This window comes from Carassius auratus, chromosome 21 (assembly GCF_003368295.1).
Source record: "Carassius auratus strain Wakin chromosome 21, ASM336829v1, whole genome shotgun sequence".
NCBI classification, from domain to species: domain Eukaryota; kingdom Metazoa; phylum Chordata; class Actinopteri; order Cypriniformes; family Cyprinidae; genus Carassius; species Carassius auratus.
This window is the reverse complement of record NC_039263.1, coordinates 14,092,589-14,118,947: the sequence shown is the minus strand read 5'-3', so window position 1 is coordinate 14,118,947 and position 26,359 is coordinate 14,092,589. Positions and strand designations below refer to the sequence as shown.

The 26,359-nt window shown below is 39.1% G+C and overlaps 1 protein-coding gene across 3 annotated transcripts in view; it reads right to left on the bottom strand.

Moving 5' to 3' along the window:
- LOC113038590 (zinc finger and BTB domain-containing protein 16-A-like) overlaps positions 1–26,359 on the bottom strand; it is a 108,551-nt gene that overhangs the window by 15,152 nt on the left and 67,040 nt on the right. For all 3 annotated transcript variants that reach the window (XM_026196140.1, XM_026196141.1, XM_026196142.1), the window contains one exon: positions 21,627–21,713. In XM_026196140.1, the coding sequence (XP_026051925.1) occupies positions 21,627–21,713 (87 nt within the window). The remainder of the gene's footprint in view (positions 1–21,626; positions 21,714–26,359) is intronic.

The following is a 26,359-nucleotide window of genomic DNA, read 5'->3' as shown; positions in this document are numbered from 1 at the left end:
TGTGAGAGAAGTTCAGGCCTGACAGCAGGAGGGGAGCGAGGGGTCATGGGGCAGCTGTTTGGGCCAGGTGGGGGTAGGGCTGCCCAGGCGCTCCGGGGCAGAGGGGGCCTTGGCAGCCCCGCTGAGCTTGGGGACAATGGGTGCTTGCAGGGGCTCAGGAGGGCGAGATAATATGGTCAAAATGGTGCCAAAACCATGCGACCCTTCTAACGTATACGGGGGTGTGCAGAGCTCTCAAAAGAAAGCCCAAATATTTAGTCCCACAATTAGTATAATGTGCAAAACACAGAACTTTGGCTCAGTGTGAAACTAGGCCATCAAGAGAAATTTACCATTTCCTACTGCGCTTGCAAGCGAGCATATCTGTGTATAGCATGGCGTACTGAGAACATTAGTCACGAGAACCCCCGAGAGCAGTGTAATGATTTTCATGGGGACTGCATCTTAATTATAATTGGGATGTATAAATGTGAGCATTATAGGAGCGCTTTACCACAGGGCTCTAGGTCTTAAGGGTAAAGCCACATCTAAAGGCTTTCTGACCCATTCATTTCCACGGTAACATGACGCTGAATGAAATACAAACAACACGGGGTCTTGCACTCAGAGCAATTGGAGAGAAATGGTTTTCCCTTGCCTGGCTTCATATCTCCCCTGTCTTTTTCCCAGTACAAATCAGATTTTTAGTCGGGAAGAGAGCAAGACAGATAGATAAAGAGATGTTACATGAGTGTTTTTATGATAGAGTGCTACAGGCTGCTGGGAAGTCAACAGGTACAAGCTGTTCCAGCAGCAGTGTGTGTGTGTGATGCGATATGTCTGCAGCATCGCTTCGGCCAGGTTATTCACTCACTCGCTCGCTCTCTCACTCCGGCTGACACCTAATGAGCCCAGACTACAGGAGGACTGCACATCCATGTAATCCGGGAGAGTGGCTGGGCATAATGTGGCATTAGAGGAGCCCAAGGCTTTCGAAGGGGGTTGCTGAGGGAGGGAGGGCAGGGACTGACAGCTTTGGTCTGGAATACAGAGCGTGTGACAGCACAGAGCGCTGCCTTAATGCATTCAAAACGCCTCTGTGCCTCTGACAAGAAAAGCAAAGAAAAGAGCTTCAATGAATTGTTTATTGATCTAACAGGAGGAGAGATGGTGAGACGGGAGACAGCGAGAGAGGGAGAGAGAGTGAGAAACAAAATAACATTTTGTGTGTTACTATCAAAGTGTCATTGGTCTCCGACGGTCTGCCTTACAAATACATGACACCCAACAGGGGGACGTGTAAAATATGCCATTTGATTTAACAGGTTTTCATCTCAAGAGGTGGCTTTTTAAAAGGAGAATTACAATGGCAGGCTGCATTTAAAAGCATTAAACTGATGCTTGGAAGGGAAAGAATGAGGACGGCGCAACCTGCGTTAAACCGTTGAAAAGATTGCTTCTCATTCTGGGGCTGGTACCTTTCCAGACTTTGCACCAATAATAGTTACAGATAATTCACTTTCGTGTCGGGCGGCTGCGGTGAGATGCCACGTTCTCAGATAGATTAATGCCACCAGATGTCATTGTAGAAGCCATATTAATTACCTCAAGATAATGTCATGGAACCATATGGTTTCTCCAGTGTCCATTTAGACAGAGAAAATGTCTTCATCACTCACAAACCCACATGGAAGAAATTGGCCCTATTGACTTTGACAGGTGTTGGAGGCAGATTCTTCATAATTAAGTAAGCTTTCAACACTAGCTCGACGTGACTGCAAAGAGGATTCGGTAAAACAGATTCAATCTTGACGATTCCAGGTTTAAGTCAGTAATCCTCAATTATTTTGAATCATTCTTAAGTTTTAAATGATTTCAAAAAGGCAAAAATCATTGTTACAATAAGATCCTTAAAATGGATATCAGTGCTTTCACGATAACAGGTTTCCATTACATGTTTATCATGGCCAAAATAAAATCACAACAACTACTGTACATTACCAAGATATCTATAGAAACTTTGAAACATAAATAATGCAATCAGTAAAATTCATCTCTAACTTGCTTGTGTTCTCTCTCTCTGTTTTCGTCTTTCGCCACACTCCACACGTCACAGTATTGTCAACAATTTAAATTGCAATTTATAGGCAAAATGTGGCTTATTGACATTATAAAATGTTTCATCTTCAATGTCTCAATGAGACATTTTTTTTGCATAACATGGACAATAATATCATAAAGGGATGTAGATATTTTTAATGAACTCTTCTTAAAAAGGAAGAGAAAAAAATAAAATAAATTAATCATTATGAATTAAAAAACCCTGCCGATTCTCTGAAAGCGATCTGATTTTTAATCATATTAAAAGTGAGACTTGCAACCTGCATAGCCTATACATCATCGCCCGTGTCTGAATCATTCTACTGCCCTGATAGATGAAGTGATAAAAGATCATAAACACTAACGCCGGAGGGAGGAATTTATGAGTGGACCCACCCTTGCGTTAGGTCTACAAAAGACACGGTGTCCCTTTAAGAGAGCAGAATTTACAGTGCACGGCTGGCCCTCGCCTCGGATGAGGATCGTTTACAAAGCAGAGGACCATGCTTGCTTTTCCCCCCATCCCACAAATCCGATTTAATCAGACAACCCTTGCAGTGCGGCTCCCAGTAAGAAAAAGGATAATTAGTAAACAGGCAGCCTCTCCTCTGCTTCATTGGCATTCGCGCGGGGTGAGTGTCGCATTTAAAATGCAGTCTGATGAAGTCTACAAAATCAAACCATTTGTTACTCCTATTGAGGAGGCTTCAGACCACTGGCAATTAAATTGGAATTAGTGCAGGGAATGAGATACGGACGATTCATACCAAGGAGGCAAGAGTGTCTGGAGCTCTCTCAAGTTTACAGTGCTGATGAGTCCCATAATAACCAAAGCTCATCTGCTGTCTGAAGATGATGACACGCATGCAGAAATCTGGATTTGTCAGATTCTGGCGTGTTCTCGTGTTCACCGTGCATATACATCTCATTTGGTTTTCTTTAGTGTCCGTGCTGTCATAGTGCAAGTGATGAAATCAGAGGTGTTGTTCAGACGGTGTAGTCAATATCTGCTTTATCCACACGGGTTGCCATAGTAATGACTTAAGCGTCAGCAGGACGCTGACAGAAGAGAGTATCTGTCAAGCAGGACTGAAAACTGGAAATCATGCCTCTGCCGATGTCCAGCATGACATTTCGCCAGGGTGCTCCACTCATCAAGGCACCTGACAGGATAAGCTTTACTGTATTTACACATTCATGCATGTCTCATGTCCCAAACGGCTCACTCATTCATCCGTTTACCATACAAACTAGCTAGAGAAAATGACTAAGCTTTGTGCGCGACGTTACATGCACAACATATTGTGATTGACACTACTATATGACTGAAATTCATATTTCAAACCACACATGCATTTGTAAACATTTCATTCCACATGTTTTTGCTGTTTAGGCTACACATGTATAAATATATATATATACACACACAAACACTTTATTTGTCTGCAATTTTGAGTTACATTTATTTATACATTTATAATTATTTTCTACAACAAAAGTCAGATGCATCAAAAAATAGAAATCTTTTGCTCACAACAAAGATTTTGGCTTGGAGGCTCTTACATTTATTTCCTAAATGCTTCACCAAATGATTTTGCCTCTGAGACACAAGTGTTTCCCTTACACATAAGTTCATCAAACACAGCTGCTGATTTTAAATAACAATCGATACATAACTGTCACTGCATCGATGTGTAAGCGAAGCGACTGTCATACGCAGCTTTAGTAATGCATGTCATTTACTCATTGCAGGCTACATTTGACAATACTTTTTATTGACATACGCTTTGGCGGCAATTTTTATTGTATGCGTGTGTATGAGCTAGTGTCTCCACATCTGTGGTTTTATATGAAGGATGGCCGAGGCTATGCTGTGTGCATGTGTGAGTTATTTTGAATGAATAAAAGGGGGAGAGAGATGCCATTTACTTTCCACAGTTGATTGGGCACAATGGAGATGAGGTTACCAGTGGGAGCTTGTGTGTGTGTGTGTGTGTGTGTTGGCGAGGCTTGCGGAGATGGGAGATAAATGAACTGCAAATGAGAAGGAACAGCTCCTGCAGTACAGCTGGCTTCCGAATTGCTTGCTTGCTTGGCCGTGGCAACCAGGCGAACGGTTGCCAAGGGCGTCAGTTCAGTGTCCCTCATACGCCATACGTGAGCGCTGCACAGGATTGCGTTACTGCGCATTGGCCAGTAGGGGTCACTCTGTGCTACTAACCCATCACAGAGAAACTGTTGATATGACTCCATTTGAATAATCTTTACACATACACAAATTCATCTAATGCATAAGATGCAGGATAAATATATCTAGCACAAAACTACTGAATTTTAATGACATTCTCAGTGCTTGGCAACTAATTTGTACTCTGGATATTAGATGCATGCAAATAATGAATGCACTGAACAAGGCTTGATGTTTACATGTTCCACATTTGAAAATCAGGCAGTGTGGTGTTATTCAGTGTGAGTGAGGGGGGAAGAACAGTAAGAGAGAGAGCTCGTACGTGCATGCATGTGTGAGCTTTTCCCCTCTGGGTGTATGCAGAAACGGTCTCTATGCAAAGCCATTACTAGGAAACACATCAGGAGGATGAAAATAAATTATACTGTTCCACCAAATGACAAACTGCCACTATAAAGGAGATCTGCAGTGGGAAGGTAATTCGAGGGTCCTGTCTGTTCCCCCTTTCTCAAAATGGTGAAATGTTTGTTTACTGTTGTCAATTCCCTTTGATGCCTATCTATTTTTGCTCATAATGGAACGCCTGCTAATCTTTTAAGACGGTTTAACACGATTTATTTAATCAATGTTAATGCTAAGACGAATTACTAATCTGTTCAACATATCAGATACACAAGCTTATTTGAATCTGCATGTATGATTAGAATACAGAATATTCAGTAATTGCTAAACAAGCTTTGGGTGATCGATAAAAGTGGTCTATCAAACTGGTGCAGTCTCAAACCTGGTTGTGAAACAGTGCCACGTGTTGTCCGTGGTCCAGGGCAGTGGCTGCAGTAAGCCACAGGTGATGGATTTACAGCGAGCAGCAGTCAGCTGCCGGGAGTCTGACCGTGAGGCTGACGATAAACGGACTCCAATGCTATTTCTACCAGGGTGCCGTACTGTCCTGCAGCTCAGCAGTACCAGCCCCTGTCATCCTGTCTGCAAATCTTCCTGCCTCTAACATCTCACACCCTCCAGTGATCAAAGAGATGACAACAATAAAGAGCGCTTCAACACTTTCTGCGCACCTTTCGGTGTTCACGTGTCAAGTTTATTGTACAAAAGTCTGGACACAAGACTGAATGTATGTCTCTCATGATCTTAAAAACCTTTCATCTAAAGTCTTGTGCTTAAATGCTTGAAGTTTTGCAGAAAAATATAAATTGTACAATTAAGAAGGCTGAGGTTTTTAAGATTACTTTTGTTGTTTTAGGAAATGTATATTTATTATGGTTAAAATTTTTATGCCAACTAATACTATAACCGAAATGTCTGGGGTAAGAAAGATTTATAATAATAATAATAATAGTTTTATTCAGCAATTAAATGAGCATTAGAAAAGTCACTGTAAAGACATTTAAGTAACAAAAGATATCTATTTCAAATGAATGCTGATCTGATCTTCAAATTAATCTGAGAACCCTGAAAAAGTGTCAGTATTTAACAAAATTATTAAGCATCACAACTGTTTTCAACATTAATTATAATAAGAAATGTTTTTGAGCATTAAACCAGCTTATCAGTAAGACTTAAGAATAATCTGACTGAACTGGAGTAATAGCTGCTGAAAATGTAGTTTTGTCATCAAATGAATGAATCATATTTCAAAATATATTACAACATATATTTTAAACATTAAATATTTCACAATATTACTGTTTTTATTGTATTTTTGATTAAATGCAGCATTAATAAGCATCAAACTTTAAAAAGTTTACAGATCCCAAACTTGCAAATGCTGTATCAATTACACCACAATGAAATATATATATATATATATATATATATATATATATATATATATATATAAAATGCTGATCTAAAAATCAGAAAGTGAGAAAAATAAAAGGCAAGTGACTTTCTCCACTACACGATAATCTGACAGGAAGTCAAGACTAGCAATCCACCGAGCTCCCACTCTCGCTGTGATTTATTCCCAGAGACCATCTGGACAGTGGACAAACAATGTGGCGAGAGCTGTGAATGACCAGCCACATTAGTCATAGGCTTTTAGCTCGACCCCTTACGTCCCTAATCTTTACACTTTCGGTCTTTTACTGTGGCCAAATGACCGGAGCCCCTTTTCTCACTGGCTGCTGACACGGTTTTTCCCACTGGACAAAGGGCTTTGAGCTGCTGCACCCCCACCACACTTCACTGTTACCACCCCACCCCACCGCTGCCCCTATCTCCGACCCAACTGACAGGAACAGGAGTTTGTTTTGTTTTCTGAGACGACAGGAATGAGAATGGAACTCTAAAGCCGCGCGGCTACAAAAACATTAGGGGAGGGGGCCGCTGGGCCATGATCCGCTTGTGAATATAAAGAGGAGGGAAAAAATGAAGCGCCAGTGTTAATCATATTTAAATGCTTCTGGAGAAGCATGGCCAAATAACATATATAGATAAAGGTATTAAGAATAATGGGACTGGCATGCCTCTTTCCAGCTTAATGTAGGCTTTTGTGTAGCTCTTAGAGGAAATGAGGGCCATCGAACAAGCCTGTTGCCCGGCAAAATCATCTTCCCGATGGCGCGCACAAGTTCGCTTTGTTGGGCTTCTTTACGGGACTGCGTGTTTTAAATTCAGCATTAAGAATGAATGCTCAGCCGAGCAACCGTGAAGCCTCTCTCTGTCATAGGGAGACTCAAATGAGAAGATGGAAAGCAATCAACATGCTCTGTAAATTGGAGGCCAGTGGCGTTATAGTGCTACAGTGTCTTCTCCGACTCTCTGCACAGTAAACAAATGAAATGTAAAACGACGTTGTGACTAAACGTCTCAAGATCGCTGAGGAAAACAAGGGTCATGCATATCAAGGTCATGCAGTGCTCGCTGAGAGCAAAAGTATTTTAGTTACTGAAAGAACTTGACTACTGTACCATAGTTTTTATTGGTTTGCAAAAAAATTTACTGAGTGTCTAATAGAAGCAGGTGCTATAGCCTTTTATTCCCAACATAGATTTGTTGTTTGTTTAGCAAGTTGGTGCAAATGAGAACGAGGAAGAAAAAAAAAGACAGCAAGGGAAATCAGAGAAAATTAGAGATGCTTTCCTCAAACAGCTGACAGAAGCTGCCCGTCTCAATTAGGACCAGGTTATTTTCCTAATGATCACTGGAACATGTCTTTTCAGAACAGCCTGACCCTGACCTTGAGGACAAACAGTAAACCGCAAAGTCTTTGTGAAGAAAGAAAAGACTTTATTTATAGATCAGCTGAGCGTCGATCAAGCGGCATCGGTGCTTGGGGAGGAAAGAAAAAACGAGGGGCCTGGGGGAAATGCTTTTGAAGCAACTAATATAGAGGTCTGCCTCGATCACTTCAACCCTCTTTTAATTCCATTAGAAAGCAAATTGATTTGGCTTTGCAGACGGCGAGTGTGGCAGGTGTGGGCTATACACTCCCAGGTAAAAATCCTTGGTGAAAACGGAGGGTTTTAAAAAAAACGGCAATAAACTAAGAGATGTTTTCATTGTGAGAGCGCATTAGAGGATGCATTAGACAACTGGAAATGCTTAAAGGGTCCATGGGAAATAGAATCAAAAGCTTAGTGAGCTTCAAACAGTAAAAAAACAGAAGAAAAGGAAACATAATCAGTTCGTATAAACTCAAGCCCACCAAATGTTCAAAAAGGCCTCGTCGCCCCATGATGATTTTGTGGCGTGTTTAATTTAGATAGAATCTAATTAATTTACATTTGATACTGGAGGAGATGCTTTCATCAGCCTGTCATTTATCCTGTGTGTTAACACCTGTTAATTCACTATCTCTCCAGTAATGAGCTTTTAAAAAGGAAAGAAGGCTCTGCATGCCCAAACACATTCGCAAAACACACAAACAACATCTTTCACAGATGTGAGGAACTACTCTGACGGATAGATTCACCAAACACGGGTCACTCCCAATGAGATCCTGGCTGACCTCCAGTCCTGCCGCCTGATTATCATCAAAGCATTTGTCATGGGACAGAAGTGCAGAGAGCCGTCAAATACGATCTTAAGGTGATATCTTATTATTCCAGCCACATACAAGCAAACCAGCATCCCTCCGCTGCTGCAAGCTTCCTGGCATTTCACTTGCTTCTAAAAAAAAAAAAAAACAGTTATATACACAGTCTCTCCTTTCCAATCACAGAGAAGGCTCCTTCTACATTTTCTTTTATATTTGACTTACTACATGTGAAAGGGATATGCTTTGGAATCATATTAACTGGCCGTCAGGTACTAGAACGACAATATTTTCAAAGAGCCCGTGGTCACAAATGTCATTCTGTGAACTCACAATGCGCTGCATCCATGCGCCGCGGCCGACCTGAGAATGAATCACCGAGTGAGGAGAGAGATGAGAGATATAGAGAAACACAGCCAGAGTGACAAAATCAAATCGAATCGATGGCGTCGCACAACACATCTAGTGCGCACCTTTATCTGTCATATTTCAAGGTTGGCGACTTGGTTTCAATTATGTCTGATTTGTTTGGAGCCACGTGGGTGCATTTCAAAACCAACAGACAGAAAGTAGTATTGGCAATGGTGGCATTACAAAGTTATCTGAATGACTTTTACATGTAGTCAAACTTGTAATTGTTTTTTTTTCTAGTCTTTGTATATTAAAGAAAAAGCAATGATGATGAAGACAATAAGAACATGTTAAGCGGGTTTGAGTATGCTGTCAAGTGCACGACATCAGAGACGTCCAGAAGGGGGAGCTCTACCTGCCCTCATAGGCAGCAGCCACACAAGCTTCAAGTTAAGATGAGGACAGACCTCAAATGACCTCAAAGCATATGGATAACATAGAAGCGCGTTTTATTTTACAAACGAAAACCGCTCGTTAAACGGTGAGTTTCTCACTCTTTCACATCAACTGACCCTTTACATTTGTTCAGATCCTGGAACAAGGCTTCCTCTCTAAAAATTGCGGAAACTGAGTGTAATATTAAACCCAAAATTGGTTTAATAAGAGCAGGACATTCCTTATATGAACCAAAACCACAGAGTAGATTAAATAAATACACATAGGCTAGACATTTTTTTTTTCCACTCTCGATGTTTGTAGTCTAGTGCCTTCCTCCGCCTGCTACAAATCAGACGCGCGCTTTGGGAGTCTCTGGCCTCTCTCAGAGCCGTATATCTCATAGACCTTGAGCCCTGCAAATTACAGCAAACACAGGATAAGACTCTTGTTTCTAAAACCAGACCGGCATGTATGCCACACATTCTTCAGAAGGGCTAGTTTGAATCCCTAGTGCTCTCAGAGAGACATAATGGCACATCACACACACATAAAAATCTCAGAAGAAACGCCACCTCCTGCGAGAACGTCTAGAAACGGCATCTATATGAGGAATGTGTGTTACAATCTGTGTTACGACAGAGAGACATTGCAAACAAGACCTTGTGCCCAGGGTGCGACTCCTGAGGGTCTCAGGTGAATGTTTATCAGTGGTGAAATCCCTAACTGAGCTTACTGGGTGAGAAGATACTGCATTCCTGAGGAGAGAGAGGACTTTCTTTTTTCCCCTCCGAACAAGGCCACTGGCCTTTCACCTCGCCTAGAGACCCTCCCTGGGGTTAAAGTGTAATCCAGGGCGTATGACCACAAAGACCTGAGCCTAAAGGCCAAGGACCAGCACATTTTCTGAATTACACTGTTCTGTCAGCCACATATCAAAGAGGAAGGTTCCTAGCGGCAGCTTTCCCACAGTATTTTTCATTTAAAGCTTTATAGCTTGGAGTAACGCAACCTAGATTTAGGATAATAGAGATTGATTGCAAAAATTTGATAGGTCTCATAAATCTGACGGTGATGGGGAATTAGTTAAACGAGCTCAAAATATATTCAAAAAATTAGATTGCACAGTTAGATAATTTACATATTAGAGCATAATTTTCTAATCTAGCTTCCTGTTGCTGCCAGCTCTGTGAACATAAGCACATTTATCTGAAGGTATCTATTAAAATTCTTTTAACGTCACTACTCCTCTTACAGAGACAACATTTCTTTAATTTTGCTTTAACAAAAGATTCTCGGACGTTTAATGAAAGCCATATGGGGAAAGAAACGGTGTAAAAGAAGAGAGCCGTTTAAATGACATTCCCATCCCCCGTTTTCCCAGGGTAAAGAAGGGAGAAAAAGGTTTTGTGTGTCTCACTGTACAAAAGGAAGCAGATTTGCGGATGCGATGACCCTGCGACCCCTGGAGCCGTTGAAAGGTTCTCAATGGCATAAACCCCACATAATCAATCACATTCTGGGGCTGTGGTCAGCACCGGGGCGGCACAGGCAGCCCTCTGAGCCGGACTGTAAACAGACACCCAATCCTACAGGGTGACAGGGGGATGGAAAGACCCTAACGGCATTCCTTTATTCTTCTCTTTGTGTGAGTGTGTGTGTAAAAAATCCAAGCAAACAGACACATCCAAACAGCTTATTATATAAGCAGGATGCCTAAAAAAATGAATGAAGAGAATTCTTCTACCCGCAGACGAGAATAAAAGAAACATCCATTCATTTCGGACACAAATGCACCAAACTGAGGTGCTCAGGGCTGCATCTGAACCCGATGCTACTCTGGGTCCCGTGTCTTAAGAACAGGAGGAAAGATTAACTCGGACTGCTGCACACCCAACCTTTATGACTGAGCAATCAATGGTTGAGTATTTTCAGTGATATCTTATCTAGCCTAGCATTTCATTTCTAATGCTTTGTGTGACTTGTGAGCGGGTGACCAGGTGTCATCTATCAAAACAATCCTAGTCTCTGGAAACCTGCTATTAACTGATAAGGGCAAGCCTCCATGGCATAATGGCTCCCACCTGAGCTCACAACTCAACTCTGTTTGGGTACAGGCAGGCATAGGGGAATGAGAGAAACTGAAGGTTAAGAGCTTACATATAATCAGTGCTAAGGTAAGCAACACTATTACTACTGCTCATACTTGGTTAGGGATTTTAACTCTTAAACCTAAATTTAACCTAGATGCATAGGTGCTTGATCATGCATGAATGCATGCTATTATTTTATAAACAGTTATACTAATGATTTTCACCTGGTGGTAAATTTAACATGCAAATAAATAAATAAATAAAGTTGCTTAGAAAACAGATACTTTCAAAGAAGACAAAAAAAGAAATATCTAGGATCGGGTCGGCTCTTCTGAACAAGCAACCACCAAGCATCATTGCAGTAACTTGTGCATTAACAAACACCATTAATAATAAAGTTATTTTTGACTAACAAGGATGAAAAAATAAATAAATTATTGCATCATGTATATTATTTTTTTTAAACCAAGGGTTTATCAATTATAGATGCATATTATAGTTGAAAGAGAAAATTTATATGTAGATGTATAGAGAAAAACAGAGATAAAAGATTAAATATAGATGTACTGTATATTAGAACATAAATTTATTAATCCACTTGTCTTTGTAAAATAGTAAAACAAGATTTGATTAATTTAAAATATGAAAAATATTAAGTATTATATAATACACAAAATAAAATATGTAAACATGCAATCTTAAAAAATTAAAAGTGTGGTGGAGCCAATGAAACTTTTTGAAGTGTAAAAAAAAAAAAAGCATGAAATTGAGCATTTGCATATCACCGTAATCTGAATGTAAAATAAATACCATACAGGAATGGAGCTTTAAACCAATGGAAAACTCGCATAAAATAAGAATATTCACCTTTTATAACCACTGAGATGCTAAGGTTTATACTCCAGGCCGGTATATGAAGGCATTCATATCTGGCCCAGAAATGAAGACTTATGGAATCAGTCACTCCCTGCTCCATCAATTGCACAGGCACAGGTAGTGAGAACCAGCTCACTGGTTAAATTGGCCAGTGTGAAGACCTTGTCACTAGGCAACAAGACCTGATCGCTCCTTTGTTTGGGGTGAAAGGTTGGAAGTGTTCACACTAATCTCAGAATTCACAATTAAGTAACAGAAGAGTGTCTTCCACCTCCCTTCACTCCCCCTTCTCCTTTCATGGGAACAAACAGCACCAAATCCCCCATCGCTAATGGAAAAGTATTTGCACTGTAAATTAAAGGGTACACTTTTTTATGCTTTGTACAGATCACTTTTGGGATGTCTGCAAACAGTTCCAATCTAATTACAGGGTTTGGGGAGGTTGGATTTCCTCGAAAAGCTGAAGGAACAAAAGAAGACTGGACCATTGTGGAGTAGCTCAGTTGCGTCTTCAGTGAATCCTTGTCTATTCAGGCCACTCGTGGGACGGGGGTTAATCCATTACAGGGATACTTTAAGGTGGGAAACTCAATCACAAAGGGTCTGTGTGTGTACGGTTTCTGAGTTTTATCATAGCAGAAGATTGTCCTGTACTTCAGTTCTCCTTTTCATATCTTAACTCCCCCTCAGCATTTAATTACCTATGGTTATTAGTGCCGAGATGCAACGCATTCAGAACCGAGGCGGATAATGCTTGTTCAACACAGGATGAGTCTTATTGTAGCGGGCAGGGGCATCCCATCTCGGGCGAGTTTGGCGTACAAGATCGGGAGATTCCTGCTGGCTTCTTTTTAGCACGCGAATCACTGGGCCTACAGGAGTCCGTAATCTCCCCACAAAACTTTTATTTTCTTTTGGACATGTGCTGCTGTCTCTCCTCACAAAGCCTCTCTCTCGTCGAGATTCTTCTCTAACACCATGCCAGGCGGATTTAGACATCGCTATTTGCTGTCAAATCTCTGCCAAGAAAAAAATGCACGTTGCTGCCATCACGCTGAGATGCCACAAAACCTCATTTCCCCTCACTGTAACTACTAGGCTGGGACAGTGACCCCGGTGCAGCCTGTTGACTGCGGTGGGTCTTCGTGGAAGGGCCACCGGCCTGAGTTCCCAAGCAGACCTCTTACATTGACTTAGTTGATAAAAGTGGAGCTCATTGTGAGAATTTATACTTCGCCTAATGGCTAAACATTCTTGCCAACAGATGATTACTTTTGGGTGTTGGCTGCACGTCTGCACATGGTATCTATCAGCCAACTGAGCATCTCACCCACTGGAAAACTCATTTAGATCCCATCTAGGGAAAAAATTAGTTGTGAAAAAAACAGAGAGGCCAGGCCGGTCTGCGCTTGATTTAATTTGGTCACTGATACAGAGTCCAAGCACTTGTGCCCTCTGTATTTGGAAAAAATAAAAAAATAAATAAGCTTGACACACACACACACACTTCAAAGGATTTAAGCGTCAAACAGGGTCTAAGCCGCTGCCTCTGCTGGACCGGCAAAATCCCACATAACACATTCAGATAATCATTTTCAGTCTTTTCGTTTAAATCTTACAGCCCTCTGAATAGAGCTTGAAAAGCTAAATTGACATGGGGGTCAAATGATTTCGGGTTTAAAGTCTGCTCCGTGTCACCTGTTATTCACCCTTCAAGCTGTGGAATGACAGATTTTATGACACAGGAAAGGGAAAACAGTTACGAGGATATCATATGCTCAAGCTGCTACTTTAGGAAATCGTGATTACGAAGTGATTTAAGTAACAAATTAGTGTTGTTTTTGTGTTCTTATGTAAATAAAAAAAAGAAGAAAGATGAATGGAAGCAGCGCTTTATGTATCTATCACTGTCGTGCTGTCACTAAAAATAGTGGGAAATTAAGTTAGCCTGTACATCAACGCAGCAATAATAGCAACCGTAGAGCCAAACTGCAATGAGGATAATGAAGGCCTACAGTAACCAAGCTGGGTGCAGGCGGTCAGCGGGGCTCGGACAGATGGGTCCTCCGCTTGAGAGAGGGACAGCTTGCTCAGTAATGGATGTAGAATGAGATATGGGGATAGAGTCTGGCACAGCTAATAGTCATTTAATCAGCTGCAGCTGACCGGCACATGGACACCATTTCTGATGCCATGCTGTCTCCGAGCGATCCAACCCCATCAGCCTTTACCTACAAACACTGCCACAATTCAGGCTAAGAGCTCATTGTCCTGTACAAAAAAAAAAAGAATCCCACTGAAAAACACATTTGGATTAAAGCAATGCTCCTGGGCGTATAAAAAAAAACACACAACAAAAACAGAAAAATAAAATGGTGCAATTTAAAAGAAATTCAGAGAAATATTAGAATATTATAAATGTATACATTTGTATTACTTTTTTTCTAAATATATTATGTTTGTTTATATGTATACACACATACACACACACACACTAGCAGTCAAACAAAAACTTGTAATATATATATATATATATATATATATATATATATATATATATATATATATATATATATATATATATATATGTATGTATGTATGTATGTATGTAATATATTACATTTTAAAATATACTTCAAACAGAAAGCAGTTATTTCAAATAGTAATAATGTTACAATTCTTAATGCATTTTTGTTCAAACAAATGCAGCCCTGACTTTCAAAATGAATGATTAATAATTATTCCAAATTACCAGTGGGCATTATACTTCTGGTCACCTTCTGAAGCACAGGATGAACAGGATGCCCAAACCAGTCACACATTCATTCGAATTGGCTTGTGCAACTTTAATGCACACTGACAGGTTAATTACGTCACAATTAACTAAATGCCTAACAGCCGTTCTACTAGTAGCTAAGAGTTAATAGAGGGTTATGACATGACCTGTGTTTACCGTGGCACAGACCCCATTTGCGAGAGTGACAAGCTCGCGGAGGGGTTGAGAAGTGGAAGCCTCTGGGCACATTATTCGAGGATATTTTCAGATGTGGGAGAGAAAGTGATGGGGTGGGGGGCCCAAAAAAAGCGCTCTTTTCTCTTTCTTGCTGTGCCAAAACACAGCTGTGTTGCTCTATTCCTTTCTCTCGCTCTGTCAAAACTATTTCTGGCTTCAGAGAAGAAAATGTTTACTCTGTGGCCTGGTTCACTGGAGTCACGCCGTGTTCCCACCGAGCAAATCCGCTGTTCTCTCTCCAAAATGGTTTGCATATTTTCCCTGTAACACAAGACTTAAAAGAGGACGAGAGGAAATCAAAAGGGAAGGGGGAGCCGTTGATATTATATCTGGATTTACATGCAGTCAGCTGCTCGGCCGGTTTAAAAAAGGCTGTGTGACAACTATGCCACCGACCTCATCTATAACAGTATCTGTGAGTGTAAACCAATAATGGCTGTGATTTTTCGTGGCGTATTGCTGAGCAGGAGAGTCCTGGAAGTCTAACTGATTCATCGATAGAGATCTGATTGCACAGACCCGGGAGCTTCATGGTCAGTTTCCTCATAATAGTTTTGTCAAAACACAATTCTGAGTTTCGTAGCTTCAGTAGAAATGCTGGAACTTTCCCCCCTCATCTCAAATCTTTCATTCGAGCCGTCACAGCAAATAAAGCACCGCTGTGTGTGGTAAAGCGCATCTCTCGGCTAGACATCATATCAGTGCTTCAGACTGAAATGAGACATGCCATTTCGCACTCTGTAAAAAGTCAATACCCCTTATTTAAAATGCACAAACACACACAAAGGCCCCTTTAGCAGGATTCATGAGTGAATTTTTCATTGCAGTCCCTTGAGATAAGTGATCGTGGAGCTGTAGTCTCTTCAAATTGGGCTGCCCTTTAAAGTAGGTCAGAACTGAGACTCCAGTAGCACTGTGGCTGTGCGTCAACAACAGCACATGATGTTGTTTTTCTCTCAGAGTCCTGGCACCAAACATGACCGACCATTTCTGTGCCTTAACCAACCTCTCCAACTGTCTAAAAGCACCTGACGTCACAGGCAGCAAACACCTCGCCAAAGAATGCCATCAAAAGTCATTTGAGGAGCCACACTGTAAAGTTCAGATATATTACAAGCTATTTTGATGCTTTCAGATAACCTTATCTATGTTCTTTGCTGCATAGAGAACTATATTAAATGCTGAATAAATAGAACATGTAAATAATTAGATGAAACAAACCCGATTTATCTTATCTTTATATGTCTGAAATACTACAGACTGTACACAAGGCCCCTCATTCTTCCAATCAACATATCACAGCAGCTGATTTCTCTGACATCAACAGAAATGAGACGAGCCTACAAAGGGACCCATTGAAGTAGTGGTGTTAGTCTGGAATGAGGCATGAATCGTGCCGGCCATAAAGTTAACAAAAGCTCTTTTAACAAGAATTTTTATTCGATTTTAGATACTTTAGAACTTCAACACTTGAATCTACAGACATATACATACCGAAAACTCTCATCAAGTCTCATTTATTTGATCAAAATAAATAAAAATAAAAATAAATAACGGCTTAACTATTCTCTATAATAATATGAAATTTATTCCTGTGAGTTTGAAATATTAATGTTGTAATGCACATTATTTTTTTAACCATTTGTAACACTAAGAATGTCTTTAAAGCAGATGCCTTAATTAGTTATGAAAAAATAACGCAAATAAAATATTTTAATGCAGTTAACACACTGGCCCTGCCCCTAAACCTGTACATCATCTTGCAGTTCATACAGCTGATTGTTGACAAATATGATGCAGCAGGGCAACAACTCTATAAATACAGTTATGCCCTAACGGTACATTCCCACGGTGTGTCGGCGTCAATGATTGACGGAGGGCGTGTCTGAAATTTGGTGCTGACGCAATCATTATAGTGACAATAGTTTGGACCGCAACTGGTTAGCACTTAAGCTAGGCTTTTTGCATATTGCATATTTGTAGTAGGCAATCTGATTGGCTGGTGCCTCTATTGGCTATCTATCGACTTCTGACACAAGCAACAAAAAATTCTGAGATGTTTCTCAATGTATCTTCTTTTATGTTCCATGTTAGGCCATTGTAGCCTAAATGTTTGGGTGTAATACATTTTATTTTAAATCAAATAATTAAAACATTTCTTTCTAAAGCTGCAATTTGTAATGTTTACTTGATACTTTCTCATTTAACACAATACTAGCTTTAAATAATATTTTGTGGGTACTTTCACAGATTAATCAAAACAGCATGCAATTAATTATTATACATTTTAATCGACTGACAGCCCTAATATATATATATATATATATATATATATATATATATATATATATATAGTTGCCCTATTTAAAGTTGCCCTATTTAAAGTGTAACAGGTAGTGTTATTATTTAAATTACTTTATTAATGTAGTGGATTACATTTGATTACTTGCTGATAACTTTCTACATTTTAATTTGTAAATTATTTCCCCTACATTTTTCTAAACTGTTAAAACATTTAAAGCAGTCAGGGTTAACTTTATAGTAGGTCTCAACACTGATTACTGTCAGACTTTCGAAATCTTTTTTTAAGATTATAATAATTTAAAGCACAGCCACCACTAAATCCGACTTTGGCACCTTTTTTTTTTTTTTAGATAATTCTGAGGTTAAACACTGGGTTTTAACAATGACTCGGGAAAAAAATATTACGTATTCTGTTACATGTAACTAGTTACTTCCCAACACTGTATACCGTACATTAACACACCTACTACTCATACTGTGTGTGAAGCGTCTCTGCTGCTTTAGAGAAGCAGAAAATAATCTGACAACTACACATTGTATTCAGGTGGGGTAAAAAAAAAAAAAGAAAAAAAAAAGGCTTATTTATTTTTTTATTAGAGAAAACTAAAACTCTAAATTCTAATTTTGTGGTCATTTTGTTATTGTTGTGTTACTCAATCATTGCGGCATTTTACTTTTGTTTCATCATTCATGCATTCAGGTCGACTTCATCGGCTGTCCTCCTGATAGTGTTACAGGAAATGACCGCTGCTCCATGCACTTCAGCCTTTTGCCAGTCGAGCTGCCAACTTGAAAACCGAGACCTGGATGTTTACAACGACAAGAAACCTTTGCCCATCGTAAACACCACCACCATGCCAACAAACATTAACTATTTATAAAGAGGGTGCAACTGTGAGTTACACATCCACTAGGGCTGGTGTCGGGGCAGAGATGTGCTTTTTGGCCTATTAAGTAACAGTAGTAGCATAACGTAAGCAGGGCAAAATCAGACTTGGCTTCGAATCTAGGTTTTGGAAGCAGGGTTTGACACTATGATCTTACTAACAGTGGGAGATAACAAGGTGAAATAAGCATTTCCTGTTGAGGCCTTTACACCATCTCAAAGAATGATTAAAAACCCCACCCTTGGTGCGTAGCAAAATGTGGACGTCTGCGTGTCATGGCTTGTGTTCAGGGAAAAAAAAAAAAAACATGAAGCCACAAACATAAAAACCCCCAATAACCCACTTCAAGTCTATCTAGGCTGTGAAAATGAAGCATATGGGTGAGCATATTGAAGGACTGTGGAAAAAAAGCCAGCGTATCAAACTAGCCATGCGTTATAGCACATTTAAAATATAAGCCTGGTAGCCACAGGGGAGGCTGGCCTCACTGCTGTTCAGGTCCCTGGCAGGAAGACACTGCCCATTTTTTTTTACTCCAGACTCCAAATCTATATTTAGCCAGGCTTTTCCACTGGTATGCCTTTCTCTGATCGTTAGCCCTGTTTAACCCCTATTTACAATGGGCCCCATATTGGTCAAGGCTCTCGGGAGGCCCCATCAGCGAGGGTATGGAAAGCCTTTTACGCATGTCTGTCAAATAACACAAAGTGCTTCCAACCAGCTCGAAGACTGGGAGAGAGCTGGGCTGGATATATGAAATATTCATGATATATTCACAATGAATTGGCAAATTGTGAATATCAATCATTTAATTGTGTTTATTTGCCAATTAAATTTCCTAAAGCCTTGCAATCCCTAGAGCAAAAGCAATAAAATAGCGTTTTAATAATTATTCAATAGCTAACAGCTAGTTATGGTTAATCTTGTCAGTGAAATTACTAATGAAAAGGCTCAATAAAGAATGTTTTTATTTAGTCAACAATTAAGATGAAGAAAAACGACAAGAAACCTTTGCCCATCGTACACACCACCACCATGCCAACAGGCATTAACTATTTATAAAGAGGGTTAAGATTGCGATAATAATTAAGAGGGTGAGACAATTAAGATTTCAATCAAAACATACTTTTGATATAAATATGAAAAGCAGGGGGGAAAAAGGGGATGACAATGCTGTAAAACTGATTTAAAGAATGCATCATTAAAATTGTGTTTCAAATCAGTGTTTTGAACTGATATATATTTATAAGAAATAAAAATGAATCAAAACACTGTGTATGTGTGTATGTATATATTTATATACATGTAAAAAATATACTTGGAAAAATATTCACTTAAAATATAAAAAGATGTAGATCTGTTATTGCAAATTTTCATTTAAGTAGTATAAAATAAAATAAAAATTATTATAAATATAAAAAGTACAATAAAATACTAGTTATTTATATAAGATGTAGAACTGTGTTCTATAAAATATAACAATTACTAGAAATATTGTTATATTTTATAGTATTTGTAAATTAGAAATAATTGTGTTCTGAACGGATTAATTATTTTCCTTATATTGACGCCCCTAGGTCAGGATACAGAGTGTTTGCAGAAATAATATCGAAGCCACAATGAACTACAGACATATTGTTTGAAGCCTTCACACAGTTTTAAACATTCATCCAATCCTTTGCATTTGATGCTGGTTTAAAAACGCCTGTCTTTATCACAACAGTGATTAAAGTTCTGAACACTCACTCAAGCCATTTTGGCAGCCATAAAAGCTCCATTCAAGTGTGTCCACTTACATATGAAAGACCTAATTGAATTCGCTGAACTATTGACTGTACATTTTAAAGATGTCAATCTCAAGTACCTAGTTCCTGAAGGTGGTTCGAGGCCACATGGGTGTGATGAATCTTTTCAGCACAACAAAAATGAGAACATGATCACAAATGTAATGCATTAACAGTGCTTTATATACCCAAAGTGATCTAAGCAAGCCAGACTGTTATGCTGTGGAGTGCTAGACACGTTTGTGCTAGAACATTCTCCCAAGGGCAGATAGCGAGGGTTGTCTGGAAAGTGAGGAGTCATAGCATGGCAGTGTACTGAGGGCCACATGCATCAGCACAGCTCTTGTGTCCAGCAACCCAGCAGAGGTCATCATATCAGGGTCAGGTGCACATGAGCACATACCCCACTCGGGTTGCCACAAAGTTCGCAAGCAGAGGTGGAAATTGGAGAGGTCTTCCTTCCATGCCACAACATTGTTTTAAGGGTTCCTAATAAACAAACCGATCCAACCAAGCCTGACCACAACTGCCCTGTTTCTCACAACCAATAATTTATCTGCCTAGAATGACAAGCAGGTATGTATGTGCGTAATTGTTGGAGTTGGTTGCCAGCTTTATACCTGCTAGTGTGGCTTGCCTTTCACCTCTTCCAGTAAACATTTGCCTGTCACCATGTGTTCCAAAGAAGTTGTTGGACGCAACTCTTTAAACACATGATCGTGGCTCAAGCTTTATTTGTTTATAAATAACCAAGGTGGCTGACTGTTTACCAGGCTTTGCGAATAAACACACAGTGAACTTCTATTCTTAGAACAGAAGAATTCTTAATATTGCATGGATACAAGTTTGGGAAAAAACATTTCGCTAAAGTTAAATTAAATTGGAAAAAACATTCCATTATTTACTGTAATTACAGTATGAGTAAATAATGAATAATGAAACAACAAAAGCAATTTAACAATTCTTAAGTTATTTTTTACATTTAGAATTAATTTCAAGTCATTTCAAAATTATAGTTATTACAACTGTAATCAGCTTGCTATTTTCTTACGTATTCAATATAAATCTGAACATGATATTCAACACTGCCCATTTGTAACTGCATTAATAAACAACAGATGGAGGATATGTAAAGTAGAGGTATTTATATTCCCTTTTTAAAAAAAAAAAAAAAAAAAAAATTATATATATATATATATATATATATATATATATATATATATATATATATATATATATATATATATATATATATATATATATATATATATATATATACACACATATACACACAAACACACAAAACACAAAATAAATATGAAACATGATGAAAGTGACTATTTAGAAATTCTGCAAAGGCATGACGTAAAATAAGATTTTTTAAAAATGTGAATAAATTGAAGGAAACATTTAAAAATAATTTAGATAAAGAAAGCTTGTGCATGTTTTTCCTTAAAAAATATACAAGACCTTAGGTATAGTAATAATTTATCTTATTAAACGTAAACACATGTGGGCCCTCAAATGCAAACTTGTACATACAGTGACACACTGCATATACTGAATGCAAGACATCTGAGTGTGTTTGATCTATGCAGTGTGGGTTGGTGTTTGTGTCGTACCTGTGTGGATCTGCCGGTGGGCCTCTAGAGCATCTTCCTTCTGAAACTGAGCTCCACACTGGTCACAAACGATGGCTTTCTCACCAGCTACAAGACAAAAAAAAAATGCAAAGGTTATTCAATCTTCTTCATTTTGGAAGTCCTCGGGTGGTGCACGGTGTCATATCTCTCATTTGAACCCCCAGTAATACGTAAAATTATTTGGTGCCTGCAAGATCTAGTCTGCTGGATTCACTTCAGTAAAAGTTGCTGGCAAAAACACTGTTTACAAAGAGTTTTGGAGGATATGTATGCCAGACACTGATATTGTGTGCACTGTGCAATGAAAGCAATGTATCATAAAAAGGATTTATCATTCAAGGCATACTTTCATTAAAAATCATACAAATGCTGTCAAACACAATCCTGAAAAAAGATAAAAACAAGAAGCCATACATATGACATCCGCATAGCATGTTCAGATGTTGCAATGGGACACCAAGAGGAACTGTGAGACCACAGGATGCCAATATACAATCTGATCTATAAATCAGAATTAAGCAGAAACACTGTATTGCATTCACACTGTATTTATCTGCTCCATCAAAAGGGAGTTTTTAAAATGTGCAACAGAACTGTCAGCTCTCATTATTATGTATTTAAATCTTACAAGCCTTCACAAGCACAACAGGAAGTCATAGCTTAGATTTAAAAAGAAGAAAAAAAAAAGAAGAAAAAAACCAAAGTCCATTTCGCAATCAGGTTGCAAAATGTACTGTACTGTCAAGCAGTAGAAAAAAAAAAGTGTTTTTCTTTCTTTTCTTGCAGATGATGCCACTCAGCAAAATAAACTTATAAATGTGGCACAAACAAGTTCCTCTAAATGGCTCAAGAAATCAAACATCATTATTTAAACAAAAAACTGCACACAAAGAGGAACTACCACAGACCTCAGAACTGGTTACTTCAGTGTATTCATACCCAATAATTGTTAACCATAAAACACTGTTTCTTCTGCAATGGGTGCTGCATTTAAAAGTGCAGAGAAACTGTAAGCAAGCAATCCCAAGTTTAACTTCCCAAAAACTGTTAATACTGTCTCTAAACATTGCTGATTGCTGGTCTGACATCTCAACTTCTGGCTTGACCATTAGTATAATATTGGGGTAGACTACCTGATTGAATTTGAATTAAATTAGCATTGAATGATGCAGAATGATCAAATGACAGATAGATATATAGATATGACAGACAGACAAAACGATAGAAAATGATAGAATGATAAATCCATAGAACAATGGCAGAACAATATACACTAGCTGCATTTCCTTTATCCTTCAAATTGTGCAAACTGAAATTGTGAATTGAAAATATGCCCAAAAGGAAATGCGTAAATTTAGCAAAAACTTCCATATAATCGCAAAAAGTTTTTACCCTCACATGAGGTAGTTTTCAGACAATTTGTAATTTCACAAAACTGCAAGGGAAACTTTTTTCCCCTCACATTTACATATCACCTGATGTAAAAAAAAAAAAAAAAAAAAAAAAAAAAAGGAACATGATAATTCTTTAATGTACTATAACCTCCAAGAAACACCTCATATGTTGCCGCTCTCAAGTATATAAGGGGCTTTCCTTGCCATTAATGCTTAGATAACACCTTATTTACAGTGCACACATCTGTGGAGCATTACAGCTCTGACACAGTCACACTGATCAAAGTTTGGGTTTATACAAGCCATGCCACGACACGTTTCAGAAGCAACTCTTCACCAAAGATACACACGTACATCTCATTCGATTAATTCGATTATTTTATTGCACAATAGCATAATATAAAAAAAAAAAAATCACAAAGTTTTGCACAAATCTGTAATGGAGGCACGGCTAGATAGATAGAATGATCAATAGACAGACAGACAGAGTTAAATAAAGATACATAGGCAGATAGATTTTGCCCAGTCCTGGTGTTAAGTAGATCTTGCATCTGGCCACTGAGCAGAAAGGTCCAGGAACTAAAGTAGCTTGAGATGGAGGGCCAGCGGGACATTGATCACCACCTTAAGTGGCAGAGAGGGAAAAGCCAGACCTTAAAACCCAGCCCACAACATAAACGGAGCTTATTGAAGCGGGTCATTATCTCGCAGGGGGTGACAACATCCAGCCACGCAGCAGGAGTATGCTTTCAGGCCCAGCAAAAGTCATGGAATTAAAGTGATAAATTCTATCCTCTCTCTTTGATCAATAGCGATTTTCTTGTTATGCACGTCAAAAATGGGGGAAAAAAAAGTGTGAAGAAAAAAAACACCTCCCTCAGATTTGGCAGAATTCATACCCCACTTTCAAACCCCTTCCCAGCAAAGACAAAAAACAGAGACCAGTGCTAGAAATAACTGCCTCTCCAGCAAAAAAGAAAACAACATAAAAAATACTGTGGCTATAAAAGATTCTCTCTCTAGCAACTCCCACTTCCTCCCTCCTTCACTCGGAGTTGCCACAGTGATGCCGACCTGACATAATGGGCCCTTACACAACCGTGGCTCCCAACAAGTGGAGGAGAGGTGCCACGTGCCACAGGCCCGTTCCTTTTTCACTTCCCTCCTCTGAATGTATTGCACAACTGAAACCCTGGGATTTACGGTTTCCGAAAGAGGATGCCTTGTTGATCCGTCTTGTTTGTATGGGCCATGCGCATGATTAAAATGACGCGAGTGAAACCAGAGCCTATACGGGAGCTGTGGCAAGCATCCAGAGTCAGATTACCCAGCACTGGGACTGCGCTGGCTTTGTTGATGAGTCCCTGAAGAGAGCGATACTACAGCACAGCTGTAATGGAAAGACCTGTGAACAAGCACATTGTCTAATAAAGGTGGATTCTCATCACACACTCTGATCAGACGCACCCCCCCCCCCCTTGTCGCTCGGAAGCGGGAACATGAGTAGACAAATACGGCGCAAACAAAAACATACCCTTGCTGTTTGGTGAGCCTACACAAATGCGTTATATAAGACAGCACACTCGGTACCAAAAAAAATAAAGAGGCAAAAAAATCCATATAAAAAGGAAAAACTGTGCCGTCAGAACAATGAGTACAGACAGCGTGCTCTCCTTTTTCCTTTAGCCGTAACGAGCTGTGCTGTACAGTTTTATTTACACTATCCTCTTATCAGTCACAGAACAGTACGGAGACTGCCAATTGGAAAGGACAGCCAGGAACTGTGTGTTCCCGCTCTTGACTAGATGTGTACTGCAGGCAGAGCAATTTTTTTTTTTTTTTTTATCAACCAAGACAAAAATGCTGGGAGACTGCCAGATCCCCCTTGTAGAAATATGCATGTTCACGTGAGCATGCCGGCGTGGATGAGTATATTTGTGGAGCGCTGTCAGGCTGATGCAGGGCTCCAGACTGAAACAATGACGAGGGAGCCACTGGAACCTCAAATGAAGCATTTAGATTAAAATTAAAATGAGAATTAGAGAACCACTCAATATGGGTGAATGTTCAGAAGCACTGTCAACCATGCATGTGCTATCATAATATACTAGTCATTGAATATTTACAGGTGTGTGCGAAAAAAAACAATTCCGTAGTTTGAATTTCATCTGGCATTTAGAAAAGAGCTGCAGGTAACTGAAGTACGAAGTCCAAGTGTTAAGTATAGGTAGCTGAATAAGGATTTTATTTGTATGAGAGCTTTAGATATTTTTATATTTAATACTATGGATACTGGAAACATTAACACATTATAGACACTGACACACACACCATATACTGCGGTACTAATATTTCATTCAATTAAAATAAACAATGAGAAAAAAAGAAAACTCTGAAACAGAAACAAAATGTTGCATTTCTATGCAAATAGACGATTTGAATACAAAAGAATCGCTCATGAATAAAATGACCCAAGTGGAAACTGCAGTGGCAAGTCTAATATACTGATTTTCTTAAATTCAAGGATTTTTAAAAGAATCAGCCCCGATTTAATCTGATGCTAAGTCTGACGAATCTGAAGTACACATCACAGTAACGGTTCTGTGTCCATTTTCAATTAGACAGAATTGAAAAATGATTCACAGATCAGTGAGGGAGTCTTAGTATTGGGAGTCTGTTTAATGAATCGTTTAAATTGAATCATTAAGAAGAACCATTCATATGAGTCACTTGTTTGCAAATAAGGCAGTGCAGCTTTGGTCTAACAAAACAGATAGAGCACACTTTAAAATGTGATTAACTAAAACCTCAGGAGATGATATCTGACAAAATCACATATAGATTTTACTAACAGACTTATTTTCTTTGGTAAACGTATACAGAGACCCAAAACTAAACAAACAAGCAGCACAGATTGAATTTCCAGACACTAAACAGTAGATTACTCCGTACTATCAGAAAATGAAGAGAAGTCAGCTGGTTAATATTTATACAGCCTTCACAGAGAACAGAAAGAATAGCAAAGGAGATAAACACTGAGGATATCTAGGCTTCTTCTGATAGCTTCATGGTCTGGTGCGCAGACAGAGGACGTCTCGGGACAGACCAAAGCAGACAAATATTGACTTGCTAAACACACTTTCACATCAAAGACACTTCTAAATTTATCTGCTCAAAATGAGCGCAGTGTTGCACATGCATTCACTTGTTTTTTAGCTTGCTTTAAAGCTCTTAATCCATTTTGCCTGCAGACCAATTTATCTGGCCGGCAGGTCACACTCAGTCCTACATTTTCCACTTTTTCTCTCTCACTGTACA